We start from the raw sequence: 15,944 nt of genomic DNA on the forward strand, positions 1-15,944 counted from the left end.
GTAAGTTTTGCATATAAGTTTTTTTATTATTTTAAAAATATAAAAAGTATAATAAAGTATTAACAATCATTAATTAGTCTTCTACTATATTGATAAAAATACTCGAATTCATTTGTCGTTTACATTTCTTTTGTGTATTATCCAATTTCATGTTTAATATGTAAATTTTTCTCCTCAACATTTTCTCCTCCTTCTCCAAGGCCAATACCTCTTCTTTCTTTTGTACGTACTCATTTATACTGGGTGCCTCATAACGTTCCAATTGTAAACGTAAATTTTCCAAAGTTGCCACATCTTTTTGATTCTCCGCCTCCACTATTTCCGCCTCCTTTTCTAATTTAGCTATAGTCTTTACGACCTCTAAGGTTTTGTTATTCAACTGCTTTGATTCTTCCTCTATATTCATCATAATTTGTTTTTCTTCAGCCATCGAAAGAGAAGCTTTACCCGTTACTCCTTTAAGACCGGCCATATGGGAATTTTTCTCTTCCAAAGCATTTAAGAGTTCCGTACGTTTTATTATTAATTTCTCAAAATCTATGGCTGTTAAAATACCACTTAAATCGGCTTTAGTTAAAAGTTCATTGCGCAATTGCTGACAATGTTCTTGTAGAGCAGTGATTTTTAAACGCATAGTGGCTAATAATGCGCGAGCATTTTTAATCCAATTGTTAACAAATTTTCGAAATTTACGCTCTAATTGTTTGTCGGTGGCATTGCTAAGGAAAACCAAATCATTTTCATCACGCAGAAAATGTAACTCGAAATTTTTGGCTGTTTCTTGGGTTTCTATAAGTTGAAAATGCATTTCTTCCATGTGACCACGTAAAAGTTTGATTTCCTGAGAAGCTTAAAAAAGATTTCGTAAATAGTTATTAGACAGTTATTGAAAAGTCAATTTGGAGGAGCCGAAACAAGTGGTTTTGTTTTGCGAATCGTTCTTCTATATTCCTAAGAAATCATCTTCCATTTTCAACAATTCAAATGCCAAATTCTCCTAATAATTACAGTTCATTACGCAGGCAAACAAATTTGTTACCCAGAGACCAAAGTATATATTCGCTGAATCCGAATCTGTCATTGTAATTTCATTATCTCATTAGATTTTCGGGATATCGTGTCCTAAATATTGAAAACCCCCTGTTTTTTGTCATATTTGAGACGTTATTTATAAAATCTCTTATGTCGTCTAAAAGTTCTGTTGTAACTACTTTTTTTTTTCGAGATTTCTTCCTAAATATTTTGACCTCTGGTTTTCGACTTTTCTTCAAACATGGTTAATCCGTGTTATTTCCCTTATATGTACTTACCATTCTTTTCCATTTCCTGTACTCTTTTCTCCACCTCATTCGCTAGTTTTTCGGCCATATCAGTCTTAGCACGAAAATTCAATTTATATTCATGAGCCTTCTTCAGCGATCCCGTAGTTAGTACAGACATTAAAGATTTTGATAAAACACTTTTCGCCTTAAAACCCACTAAACTACCGCTACCGCCACCAACACCCACTCCTCCCACTGACACATTACTTGTCCTTTTACCACCCACTTTTAAAACATTAATCTGTGCAGGCGTTTGTGCTGTAGCACGCCGCTGTTCTAAACCTATTAAAAGTTTAGGATCATTTTTCTCTAGAAAATCGATGAGAAAGAAATTCTCCAATTTAACCATGCCAAATTCACGATTTATATTTTGTGCCGCCTGATATAGTTCCAAAACATCGAATTTATCCAAACGTAACTTTTGTTCATCCTCCGGTAGTTGGAAAAATGTTGAAAGTTGTAGACTATTAATGAAATTTTCCAATGCTAATTCATTACTAGCAATATCATTGCTGGTTAGGGGCTGAAGTTGTTTGCGTGTGGGTGTGGCTAAAGTACCGCTAGTGTGTCCGGTAAAGTTTGATGATTTGGAGGTTATAGAACTGGACATGTTTGTTTGATAAAGTTATGATAGAAAATAGACTTTTTGGAGTTTGTTTGCTTTTTGATTTTTGATGTTTTTTATTTGTTAATAATGTCAATAAACTTTTTAAAGAATTTTAGAATAAACACAATGAGAAAGTCGACGACAAGTTTAAACGCCATACAGTGCGAAATTTTTAAAAATACTGATAATAAACTAAATTGGTTCATATTTGCAAGTCATTAAGCTGCGTTCATTCAACTAGGGTAAACTGGAAAAATATAAAAATGTTCCATATCCAGATCTAGATCTATTTTTATACCATTCACCTTCGTGAGAAGGGTATATATAACTTTGTCATTCCGTTTGTAATTTCTATAATATTTTCCGACCCTATAAAGTATATATATTCTGGATCCTTATAGATAGTGGAGTCGATTAAGCCACGTCCGTCTGTCTGTCTGTCTGTCTGTTGAAATCAGTTTTTAGAGGTCCCCAGATATCGGCGAGATCCGAATCTTCAATAATTCAATTAGACATGCTTTCGAGAAGATCGCTATTTAAAATCAGCAAAATCGGTCTATAAATAACGGAGATATCAGCAAAAATCCGAGACAACCTCTGAAAATTTCATCAAAAAAGACACATTTTTTTCATGCTTTGTTAAAAAAGCAACAACTACACTGTGAATTGGATAAAGATGTACATGTGCGTGTGGAGATGTATTTGGTTTTATTCAGCTGTGTATTTTTTTGTATGTTTGGATGCTGTTCTGTTCTCACGAAAGTGAAACTTATAACAAGAACAAGGAGATAAAGCAGTAATATGTTTATAATATAGCTCATATTTGTTTGAGGCTGGTTATACAGTTTGATGGTGGTATTACAGTACAACGGTTAATATTTCTTTCTGCTACAGTTTATATTTGTTTGTGTGTATGTTATTTGCGATATGTGTGCAGAGATACAAAATAAATAAAAACTGTTTTTTTTTTAACATACTTGGTGAAGGGTATATAAGATTCGGCACAGCCGAATATAGAAATATTACTTGTTTATACTCTGTTATTTATACTTTTTGAATTAGTTTTTCATTAAAATGATGATCAACCATGCTAATATTGAGAAAACTTTAGGTTTTCGCTGAGTAAAACAATACTTCTCACTTAAACTGATTGAAAAACTGAAAAAATTTTCAAATTAAAATTGAATTTTTTTTATGGATTTAAACATATTTTATTTTCCTTTTTTTCAGCTGGGGACGTTGGCCAGAAATCTTAGAATTGGGTCAATTTAAACGCGGTTGGCGTGAAATTGATGTTGAAGATTGTGCCCGAATAATTGTAAGTATTAAAAGTTCTTCAAAATTTCTAAAAATAACAAGAATAAAAGCATATTAAAGCTTTTGTTTTATTTCTATTAAAATGTACTTTTCCAAAAAATAAAGTGATGATTACCATGCTAATGTTGAGGAAACTATAGGTTTTCGCTGAGCACAACAACAAGAACTTCTCGCTTAAAACTGATTTGTTGGAATAGTTAAAAGAAAAGGGTTTAATTAGATTATAACATTTAGCATAAAAGTTGAAAAATTTATAATTAAAATAGAAAAGTTTATGTGTGGTTTATTTGCAATAATAGTAAATATGCTACTGTTTCAATAAGAACTGCAAAAACTCACATTTGTGCTGAAACATTTTTTGATAAAAACCAGCTTAAAGTTTAAAGTTAAAAGTTTCGATCAATTAAATGAGAAACTTTATTTGTTGTATATTTGCAAGGATAGCAAATATGCTACTGTTGAACCAAGAGTTGCAAAAACTCACAGTTTTCTCAAATTGTGTTGCTAGAACGTCTTTAATAACAAATCAATTACAAAATTTAATATTCAGTTTTGAATATATGTTAATTTGCAAGGAATATATACTTTGTGGTATATTTGCAAGAGGTGCAAATGTGCTACTGACCTAACTGTAGCAACTCACAGTTTTGTCAAAAATATTGCTGCAACACATTTCATAACAAATCAATTTAAACCATTTATATTTTTCAAACTCTTGCTAAATGTTTTTAAAAGAAAAATAAATGCTTCATGGTATATTTGCAAGAGTAGCAAATAAGTTTCTTTTCTGCTCAATCCAATCGCTAGTAAATATCTTTTTTTTTATACAATATGTTAACAAATAGTCTTTGACAAGAAATCTTAATATTTTTTTTCAAAATTTTCATAATACAAACTTTAAAATGTTTGCTAGATTTACAACTTTTGCCAGATCCTTAAAAGTTTATATAAACAATGAAGAGAGCCTTTTAAACCCTTTTCTTTAATTAAGTAACTTTATTCAAATAATATTTCCTTTACAATTTTTTATATATAATTTTCATTTAAAAACAAATCTTTCTTTTACCACAGCTACTCTATTGCTTGCAAGTCTACAAGGGTGATGAGAAGATAAAAACTTTTATTTGGGATCTTATAACACCCACCGAAGATGGTGAAATACAAAAAATTAGCCGGGATCATAGTGGTCTCCATAATTTGGTGCCACGAGGTAGGAATGCAAAAGGTATGGTAAACAAATAGCTACAAACACACGCACTTATTTGAAGACAACTTTTTCCCCCTCTTCTAAAAAAAAAAAAACGAAAAAAAAACTGCACGGATGTAGTTAATAAAAAAAAAAATAAATAATTGTAATTAATTGATTTTAAAAGACAACGCGTAATCAGACTGTAAAAAAGCACGCATTAAAAATACACTCACATAGAAATAAACTTTTAGTTTAAAGGTTTGTTGGCTTTAATTGCAACTTTTTCTTAACTAACAATTTATGATTTGATGTTGATAGGTTCAATTCAGTTATATGATATCAACTGTTAGCATCAAATTATTTCTTGACTTTTCTTACTAATTTTCCCCTATTTTATAGTAGTTTTATAAAAATTGGGTTCTTTTCTTACTATACTTAACAAAAAAGTGGCGTAGTTAAATAGCAACTCTTTGTTTAACTTTGATAAATTGATTATCTCTCTCTCTCTCTTTAACATTAATATTAATTGACATATTTAGGTTCTACTATACCTTTTACCGGCTGCATATTATCTCTTCTTTAGATTTTCTAACCTAAAAATGCGGAATTTTAAAATTTAATCAAAGTTGTGATTATGTTAGCTGTAACCATTTCCCATCGTTCATCATCGAACTATGACATTTTCCCATCTTTCTAACAAAATAATATGCAATGCCAAAACGAATCAATCCAATTACGGAAAACTATTTCAAAGTGACGCGTATTTCAGACATAAAGGGTCCTGCATCGAACGAAACAAATAGTAGTCGCGTTTCGATGACAATTGGGTAATCGCTCCGGAACGATGATAAGCCGTATTTGGCCATAGATTGTCAACTGAGCGACAGTCGTATAAACAATAAGTTTTCCACCGGAAAGAACTATTTGTCACAATCGAAATGTTACAAGAACAATAGTAGATGTACGAGCCTTTGTCTGGACTACAAAGAGGATGGGGAAAAACTTCAGAACTACTTATTCCTAGATAGTTTTTAACACGTGTTGTCACATTGTGACCATATTGAAATATTACACTTTTCTTAGCTGGTCCCATAATCTGGGCGTTTTTCTTTCAATGCTCACTTCAAATGAATCAATTGTATTCGTTCTCTGTGATACAGCAGCTTCTAATTGATAAGACCTTTTCTTTGCAATACACAGTATTAGTTTAGTGTCATAAGTTTTTGGTTTTGGTGTTGTTGACCCTGTGGTCAATAGTTCTTTCCTGGGGAAAAAACTTTCCGTTGATACATCTGCCGCTGGGTTGATAATCGTTGGTCGAGTATATGACTCGGGTTGTTCTGAAGCGAAGATTCAATTGTCGTAATGTAGATTCGGCCCGGATTCACATACCTTATGCTAAAGGTTATCGTAATGGATTCATTTTTCATCGGTACACCAATGAGTTTCTTTTAAAGCATTTCAAACAGCATTTCGGACTTGTCAATCGTGATTCACATGTTAGACAAGTTCTGTGCGTTCCGTTGTTGTGACAGATTTGCTGTTTGTTAGAGCTTTTCCCCTGAATCCAGTCCTAATTCAGTCGTAATTCAGGTCGTAATTCAGGTCTGAGTTGGGAAACAGCTCTCGCGTCATCGCCATTATTTTATAAGGACGGTCAGGCTTGTGTTTGTTGCCAAGCTTTCGACAGAATTGCGTCTCATCTCTCTCGCACCAAATGAGTGTGTTACTCCGTATAACTGTTTCCAAGTTATTAATTGCGTGCTTTCGTTTTACTTACCTTATTGAGGTTATGTTAAATTAAACATATAAGACTTTGGATTTATAATTTGTTCAGGGATCCAACTTCCTATATGAAGGTATAGGTCGATTGGGGGCTCTCTCCGAACCAACGTGGAATAACCTGTCGCCAACAAACTTTAAGAGTCAAATGGTCTATCGGTTAATGCAACTCTTAATGAGTTAATAAACTTTGAATGATTGTGAACCTGTTCGTTCTAGAGCAGAGATATAATTCTTTGTATTCTTGACAATCATTGTGAATTAAAGCGGTGATCCAATTTCCATGGGAATGTCCTTCATTTAAAGGAACACTGCGGCTAGCCAAAGTTTTACAATGAATGCCTGAATATGGACCAATAATTATGCAAGCTCTTGTTGAGTTTGACAATGAACATAATGATGTTACCTCTTCAAGTTGTGGTTTTAATATCGTCTGACGGGCCTAAGCGATCTTTGTCTTTAGTGTTCAAAATCACCACAACTATACTGTGTCCAATCATCTCTTAGACACAAACAAACCGTTTTAGCTTCCGCGTGTATTTGATATGCTTTAGCGGTACCTTAATCAAATTTGTTTATATAGTTCATTATTTGTTGGTCTAGACAAGGAATCTTTGTATTTTGTATGTGAGAGAAAGAATTATGAATGATTTTTCTCTTGATACGGAAACTTGTTTTGTTTTGGCATTCTTAGCATTTGTAGAAAACTTTAAAAAAGAATTAAGAAAAAAATCTTAAAAGAGAATTTAACAAATATTTATCTATGTGGACCGCCACTAACCGAAGGCCCTTTTTCACATATCGAATATGATTAAATTACTTTAATGTCAAAAAGTACTTAAAACTTTATAAAATTTTTACAAAAAGTACCCTTTTTCCTAACAAACTAACTTTCTGCTGCAATTTTCTCTAATAAACTAACATTTTATTATAGTAAAATAGTTTTAATTTATTAAACAAATAACACATGTTCCTTTTATAAATTAAGCCTTATTTTCTGTGAGTGTTAAAATTATTGTTGCTAATTGTAATTAAACAAAAAAAAATCCCGTTATTAAAAATGAAAACGTATTCAAATGTGTTTGTAATATGCTCTGTCTTGATGTACCATATCTTTTTTCTTCAATATTTTTAATGAAATGTATAAATATTTTAGATTTGTTTGAAATAGATTTAAGTACAAATAAGTAGAGTTGTATTTTTTTTTAACAAAAATTAAGGATTTAATTAATTATTAATTTTTGTAAATTTATTTTTATTGATAAAAAAATCTATATAATTTCTCCAAAAATTAAGGAACCAAAAGATTCCTTAATTTTTGGAGAAATTATTATCAAAATTTAGTTTTTGTAGTTTGATTCGGCCTTAAATATTATGTATTATTTAATAAAATTTTTAAATTTATTAAGCGACTTTGTAGAAAAACATCTGAAATGTGGAAGTATTTCATAGAGAAACATTAGTTTTCTTTTAATATTCAAACAATTCTGTTTTTAAGGAAAATCTTTTGGAAATTTTTAGACTTTGCACAATTTCTTTGAAATTTTTCAACATTTCAACATTTTAATATTTTTGTTACCGCACTTGATCATAGATAACAATTAGATTTCAAAATTTTTATATATTTGTTATTGCACTTGATCATAGATAACAATTTGGTACTTTTTTTTTCCAAAATTTCCCTTATGACAAAAAATTTCCCTTAAAGGGAAATTTTATTTAAAAGCCAGATTTTCAAAATGTTTTTTATTTTTTTATCGCACTTGACCATAGATAACAATTTGGTACTTTTTTTTTCCAAAATTTCCCTCATTACAAAAAATTTCCCTTAAAGGGAAATTTTATTTAAAAGCCAGATTTTCAAAAATTTTATATTATTGTTATCGCACTTGATCATAGATAACAATTTGATATATTTTTCCAAAATTTCCCTTATTGCAAAAAATTTCCCTTAAAGGGAAATTTTATTTAAAAGCCAGATTTAAAAAGTTTTTATATATCTGTTATCGCACTTGATCATAGATAACAATTTGATATATTTTTCCAAAATTTCCCTTATTACAAAAAATTTCCTTTAAAGGGAAATTTTATTTAAAACTCAGATTTTCAAAATTTTTATATTTTTGTTATCTCACTTGATCATAGATAACCATTTGATACATATTTTCAAAATTTCCCTTATTACAAAAAATTTCCCTTAAAGGGAAATTTTATTTAAAAGCCAGATTTTCAAAATTTTTATATTTTTGTTATCGCACTTGATCATAGCTAACAATTTTGTACTTTATTTCAAAATTTCCCTTATTACAAAAAATTTCCCTTGAAGGGAAATTTTATTTGAATAGCAGATTTTCAACATTTTTATATTTTGATTATAGGCATTGATTGTAAAAAGCAATTTGATATGTTTTTCCAAAATTTTCCTTTCTACAAAAAATTTCCTTTCGAGGGAAATTTAATTTTTTTCTTCAAAATTTTTATAATATTGTTATATTACATTTTTCCAAAATTTTCCTTATTACAAAAATATTCTCTTTAAAGTGAATTAATATTTTGAAAAATTTTCCTAAATTCCTCATATAAATTTTTTAAAAATTTATTTCTTGTCATAGATTTTTCTACAAGGTCGTTTTTTTTAAGATTTTATACAACAAAAACAATATTTTAAATGATTTTACTAAAACATAAATTCTCCCTTTCCTCTTTTTATAGGACGTAATGGTGGTAAAACTCAAAAAGAGCTAGCCGCTCAAGCTGCTGCCGAAGCAGCCGAGGCAGCTGCTGCAGCTGCGGCGGCCGCTGCTGCTGCAGCCACCGGTTTAAAGACAGCTAAAAAAGAAATTGGTACACAGGGTCTACAGAATATACAGGATCCAAATCACTGGAGTAAACATGAAAAATATGATGCTGATTCATATTTGGAAGGAGCCTACAAAAAACATTTAAGCAGACACGCGAATAAGTGAGTCGTGTGGAATCGAATTTATTATATTAACCCCAAACAAAAGAATACATTTTTAAACTAATACCCATTTCTAATTGTTTCTATTTTCTGTCTCTTTTTATTTGTTTTGTTTTATATTTTTACATATTATTTCTTCTTTTTCTTTTGTTTCTTATTTGTTTTTAATTTTATTTTTCTTTAATTTCTTTTTTTTCAAACAATTTTATTCCAAACAGAGTTTTATTGCGCGTTCGTATGCTTTATTATATACAACATGAGGTGATTGGAGATCTGGTACAACAGATTAAAGAGAATACTCCGGTCAGGTATGTATTCATTTTGTTATTTATTTCAATTATTTATGTTGTCTTTTCTTTAGTTTTCTTTTAAATTATTTATTTCTTGAGCATTTTTCTTTAATTTCTTTTTAATTGTTATTAAATGTTTTTAATAATTTTTCATTTGTTTATATCTTTAAATATTACTTCTTTAACTTTCTTTTATTAGTGTTTGTTGTTACATTATTATCATAATGTTTTTGTTGTCCATATTTGTTGTTAAAATATTATTAATAATATTTTACTTTTTTTTAATAATGGTTTGCTTTGAAAAATTCTTTTGTTACAACAATAATTGTTCTTTTTTTAATAAATTATTATAATCTGTGTGTAATGATTGTAATATGTTTAATTCTGAGAAGTTTAGAATGAAAAGTTTTTAATATTTTCAAAATCTTTTTTTTTTAATGAAATGTTATAAATCGAGCAAATTAACTTTTTTTCGTTTTAAGGGAAATTTTTTTATTTTCATGAAATTATATATTTTTGTTATATTTTTTGACAGCTAATGCAATATTTGTTACAAAATTTTCCTGTTGTTGAAAAACTTTCCTTTTGGGGATTTTTTTTTAATTTTAGATTTTCAAAAATTATATTTGCAATAGAAATCAATTTTCAATATTTGTTACAAAATTTCCCTGTTTTTGAAAATCTTCCTTTTTGGGGAATTTTTTTTTTTAATTTTAGATTTTCAAAAAATATAATCGTAATAGAAATCAATTACAAATCACTTTTAGGCAATTAAAAGAAAATTTCCCTTTTTCGAAAAAAAAAAAAATCCAAAAAGCTGAAATTTAATATCGAAATGAGATTTTCAAAATTTTATTATGTTTCTTATACCGAACGTTCAATATAACTTTTAGATAATTTCAGTAAAATTGCCTTTTTTCAAAGAAATTTTCCCTTTCCATTAAGGGAAATTGCTAAATTTTTAAAAAGTTTTCAATTTTTGTTACAGTTTTTTATTTTTTATGACATTTTTAATGTTTATTACAAAATTTCCTCCGTTTTTAAAAATTTCCCCTTTAAGGGAATTTTTCTTTGAAAGTTAGATTTTCAAAATTTTATTATCTTCGTAATAGAAATCGTTCATACATAACTTTTACACAATTTTTAAGAAAATTTCTCATTTGTAAAACAAATTTCCTTTTAAGGGAAATTTGGTAAAAATGATAAATTTTAAAAAATTTTCAAATTTTGTTATATTTTTGGATCATTTATACAAATTGACATTTTAAATTTATAAAATTTTCGCGATTTCAAAAATTTCCCTTTAAGAAAACTTAAAATTTAAAAATTTTAATAAATAGCGTTCAAATCTAACTTTTACACAATTTTTAATAAAATTTCCCTTTTTCAAAAAATTCACTCAAAAGAAAAATTTTCCTTAAAAACAAGATTTTCAAAAAAAGCGATCACACAAAACTTTAATATTTTGAAAATTTTTGAATTTTCTTTAATATTTTTTACAAATTTTTCCTGAGTTTAAAGAATTCCCCTCAAAGGAAATAGAATTAAACTTTTCCACAACGAAAATCTTTTCAATCTAAACTTCTTATTACTTTACAATATAATATTTCATATGTTTGTATATATGTGTATGTATTTGTGTGTTTTTCTGTATATAATCTCCTTTAAAATGTTTAAACATATTCCGGGAAAAACTTTCGCCAAACAAATTAAAAATCTCAAACTTTAACTAGTCTCACAAGAAAAGGTTTTGGAAAACTCAAAATTAGCTTTAAATTAAAAAAATCCTTATATTCTAATTATAAATTCTAAATTTCCAAATCCTTAACAAAAACTACAAAAAATATTGCTTGTATTTATTAATACTTTATTTGCATTTTTAAACAATAATCATTAAACCATAAAAAAAACTATAATTTCATAAAAATAAAATGAACAAAACAAATTTCAGATTTTTAAAGCGTTAGTAAGTAAAACACCAAAATAAAAACTCTTCAACGCCTTAAACCTTAAAATTAACAACAAACAATTAAATTAGAAAATTCATATAACAGTTTAACAAATGTTTAATTTAAAATCCACATATTTTTTAAACAAATTATATGAATTCTTCTCTATTAGCTCTCCATGTTTATTTTAAACCAAATTTTTTTTTTATAATTTTCTTGGAATAAAAATAGATTTTTGTTATCAACTTTTCTTAACAACAAATTGGCTGTTTCTTTAATTATTTAAACTTTTATTTTTCTTTTCTTTTTTATTTTATTTAAATTCACTTTTTATAAAACTATACATTTGATTTATTTTTTCTAAAAAAACAACTTCATTTCTCATTCATAAAATTTATGTGTATATCCTCCTCCCATCCCCATCTCTATATGCCTACAACAAAATCACGTTACGTTACGAAACAAATTTTAGTGAGCTTCCTATACGCCCTCCTACAATGGCCGAGACCGTGCCTGCTTCTTGGTGGAATCCTCCCTGCTGCGATAAGAGTCTTTTGGTGGGCACTTTTAAACATGGCTGTGAAATGTATCGTGTTATGCGTTCAGATCCTGCATTATGTTTTGCTGGACACGTTGGTTCGCCGAACGATGATGTTACCGTAACTAACTTGCCGATGTAAGTCTTTAAAAAATTATCTCATTAATTCTTTTAATCATTAATCATTTAAATCATATTAGATCAAAAGATAATTTTGTTATTTAGTTTGCTAAATTTATTAAAAAAACAATTTTTAATTAAATGTTGAATGTGTTTTATAGAAATTTTCGATTTCACTATAAACTTTGTCAGAAAATTTGAAAAGTTTTAACCGATTTATCATATCTAAAAATCAAAATAATTTCATTTAAATATTACAAGAATATGGTATACAATCCTTTCTAGACTATAGACTAGACTATAGACTAGACCATAGACTAGACTATAGAGTGGACTATAGACTGGACTACAGACTAGACTATAGACTAGACTATAGACTAGACTATAGATTGTACTATAGACTAGACTATAGACTAGACTATAAACTAGATTATAGACTAGGCTATAGACTAGACTATAGACTAGACTATAGAATAGACTATAGACTAGACTATAGACTAGACTATAGACTAGACTATAGACTAGACTATAGACTAGACTATAGATTAGACTATAGACTAGACTATAGACTAGACTATAGACTAGACTATAGACTAGACTATAGACTAGAATATAGACTATAGACTAGACTATAGACTAGAATATAGACTAGACTATAGAATAAACTACAGACTACACTATGTGCTACCTAGAGACTTGACTATAGAGTAGACTATAGAATTTACTATAGACCATAGACTAGACTATAGCCTAGACTATACACTAGACTATAGAGTAGACTATAAACTATACTATAACATAAACTATAAATTGAATTATAACATAGACTATAGACTATACTATAGTCCGGAATACAGACTACTATCTTCTATTATGTAAACTATTTATCAAAAGTTTTAAAAGTAGAAAAAAGAACTTCGAAATGTTACAGATGTTCGGATAAAAATAAAATATTGTACCTGAAATTCATTTCCTTAAAAAAAACTTTCATTTTGCCTCATAACATTTTCCAAAAACTATTGCTCGTAATTAAAGCTTTTTTATTTAAAACTTCTTTTATTACAACACTAAGGAAATCTTTTGATAAAAAATGTTCTATAATAAATGTTTGTTCAAACTAAATTAAGAAAAATCTTTAACTATTTGTTAAGCATGTGTTTTTCTTTAAAAGAAATCTCAACTTTAACTTTTAATAAAACTAATAAACAAATTATTTATTACTTTTTTATATTTTTGTTAATAGCAACGAAGACGATGCAAATTCCAAACAAGATGCTGATGTCGAAGAAATCGATGATGATGGCACTGCCACCAAAGACTCTGATTCCACCAAATTGACGGCGGGCGATAAAGATAAAGATTCTTTAGATCCTCCCGAACGTCCCAGCTCTTCGGGTAAGAATAAAAAATTGGCGAAAAAGGCAACCGCTGACGAAACAGTTGCAGTCAATGCTAACGACAAGGCTGAGGAGAATAAAAAGGCCGTAGATGAAGCGACCAAGGAAACAAAAGAAAACAAATCAGAAGCCAACGACGATATGACAGAAGATGAAAAAATTAAAGACAAGGATAATAATGATAAAGCAAAAGCTAAAGACACAGAACTTGAAACTGAAAATGACAAAGATAAAGATAAATCTTCTGCTGTAACAACTTCTGATGTTTCCGATAGCAAACTAGAGAAAATGGAAGAGGATAGTGAAACGGCGTCTGCTGTTGTTATTGGTGATAAATCTGAGGCTGATGCCACTACCACGGACAATAGTAATGATACAACAGCAGCCGCTGCTACCGATTCCAATTCTATGGATGCCACCGTTTCCGAGTCTTGCGCTACAACTACTGCCGGTGCTGATTCTCCTCTAGCCAGCACATCGACTGAAACTGTTAACGTTGAGGAAGCTTCTTCAAATTCGGCCTCTAATACGGCCACAAATACATGTACTACCACCACCATCACCTCAACTACCACTACTACCAATTTAACTACTACCACTACATCCACCACCACATCTTCTACTATTACCACCACCACCAATTCAGCTACCACCAATTCATCTTCAAATGAACAAACGCAAAATGATACTGTTAATACCACAACCTCATGTTTAGGCCTGGACGAAGAAGAAAGTGGTGCTGGTTCATATCCACCCACACAAGCGCCCATTGATGATAATTCCGCCACACTGTGGCCTTCCATGCAAGATTTAAATACACGTCTACGACGTGTCATCACAGCCTATCAAAGAAACTACAAAAAAGAAGAATTAAAACAACAACAAAAGGCCAAGGTAAGTTCATTTTTAATTATATATGTATTTTATATCATATTTGTATCATTATTTGCAAAGAATTTTAAAATATCAATATCCTTTAAAAATTGTTTAACAATTTTGCACATTTTTTGTAAATTACTGGTAACTTAAAAAAATTTTCAAAATTCTATTGGTAGTTGTAAGTAGTTTTTGTCTAAATTTTGTTTATTAATTATTTAACTTGTTTTTTTGGGTATTTTGGCTGTAAACAATAATACTTGGATTTAGAAATTATTTTTTTTTTAAATAAACTTTAAATGTGCAAACTTAATCTTAAAGTATTTTAACATTTTTATACATTTCATTACTTGGCTTTTACCATTATTTTTAATGAAACTCTAAACAAAATTAGACTTTCATGCAAAACTGTAAAGAAACAATTGTTTATTGTTTACCTTGGTAATATTTTGTAGTAAAGTAGTACAAAGTAGTAAAATTTATTTAAATTACAAAAACTCTGTGTAATATGTAATCTGTATTAAAAAAAAACTGATAAATTTGTTTAATTTTTTAAGTAAACTGCTGAATGCCGTCCACTATTTTAACAGTATTTTAAGTATAAAAAGGCAAAATATTATTGTAGTTAAATACTAAAATTTATTATTATTATTAAATATTTAACATCTAGTGTGGAAAATAGGGACAGTATGTGTGAACATTTTTAGGTTTCGTTGAAAGAAAAAATAATATTTGAAAAATTTAAAACTTTTTTTATAAAAAAGTTTAATAATGTGATGATATTGTTTTCTATGTTTTTTGCTATTTCCTCATCCTTTATACATAAATCTGCAAAATAATTTTCAAGAAAATAGGGACTAATGAGAAGAGAGCTGTACTTTTGATTTCTGCCACCGACAGATCTATTAAGTATAAGTTACTTAACAACGCAAACTCTAAGTTAAGCTAGGGATATACTGTCACAGAGGATGTGCTCCTCTATATACTATTCTTCGTTAAAATTAAATTCGAATTCCATTGCATGTGATGTGATGAGATTAAACAAATTAGAGCAATTGGAAGAATTAAGATTTAACACAAATATTTCATTTGTACAGAAATTATTTGTTCGGTTTCCAAAAGATACGTATTAAAGTTTAAATCTTTTAGAGCGGGTTTTTAAGTTGACATCAAATGCCAAATAATAATCACATTAGTTAATCTAAATTCAACTGATGTTAATCCCCATTTGATGTTTTTGAGTATAAGATTCGCAGTGTTGTCATACAAAACAACAGAAAACGTCACTGTTTTGCAATTGTTTTTTGCATCAGCTGTTTACACTTTTGTATTTCTTGAACTATCTCCATTTGGCGCTTAAACTAGCAAACAAGATTAGCTGATTAAACATTCAAAAACAACTTTCGAATCTTAAATCCTTCACCTAAAGATTGGCCCTTAGTTGATTAGGCGGTTTCTTTGTTGGTTCTGTTTGAATCCAAAGTTTGCGATATGAACAAACAGTTAGATTTTCTATTTCAGATTAAAGTTTTCCTTCCGGCAAATGATATGGGAAAGCATTGCATTGTAATACATACAAAGCAGCACGGCAATGA

The 15,944-nt window shown here is 28.9% G+C and overlaps 2 protein-coding genes and 1 non-coding gene across 9 annotated transcripts in view; 2 read left to right on the forward strand and 1 right to left on the reverse strand.

Annotated features, from left to right (window-relative positions):
* The window catches only part of LOC111678590 (mucin-19), a 66,828-nt gene that overhangs the window by 9,905 nt on the left and 40,979 nt on the right, over positions 1-15,944 (forward strand). For 3 of the 7 annotated variants that reach the window (XM_046945257.1, XM_046945259.1, XM_023439982.2), the window contains exons 4-9: positions 3,160-3,247; positions 4,318-4,471; positions 8,930-9,179; positions 9,398-9,487; positions 11,891-12,094; positions 13,320-14,367. In XM_046945257.1, the coding sequence (XP_046801213.1) occupies positions 3,160-3,247; positions 4,318-4,471; positions 8,930-9,179; positions 9,398-9,487; positions 11,891-12,094; positions 13,320-14,367 (1,834 nt within the window). The remainder of the gene's footprint in view (positions 1-3,159; positions 3,248-4,317; positions 4,472-8,929; positions 9,180-9,397; positions 9,488-11,890; positions 12,095-13,319; positions 14,368-15,944) is intronic. The other 4 variants (XM_046945261.1, XM_023439986.2, XM_046945260.1 and 1 more) reach the window with 3 other exon arrangements.
* On the reverse strand, positions 2-1,991 carry LOC111678587. Its single transcript, XM_023439980.2, has 2 exons — positions 1,311-1,991; positions 2-849 (listed from the first exon to the last, which is right to left on the reverse strand). Exons 1-2 carry the CDS (start codon positions 1,930-1,932, stop codon positions 74-76), a joined length of 1,398 nt encoding a protein of 465 aa, XP_023295748.2. The 5' UTR covers positions 1,933-1,991; the 3' UTR covers positions 2-73.
* On the forward strand, positions 2,999-3,084 carry LOC111678596. Its single transcript, XR_002762588.2, has one exon. It is a non-coding gene; the product is annotated as a small nucleolar RNA U6-53/MBII-28 (small nucleolar RNA).

This window comes from Lucilia cuprina, chromosome 2 (genome assembly GCF_022045245.1).
Source record: "Lucilia cuprina isolate Lc7/37 chromosome 2, ASM2204524v1, whole genome shotgun sequence".
NCBI lineage: Eukaryota > Metazoa > Arthropoda > Insecta > Diptera > Calliphoridae > Lucilia > Lucilia cuprina.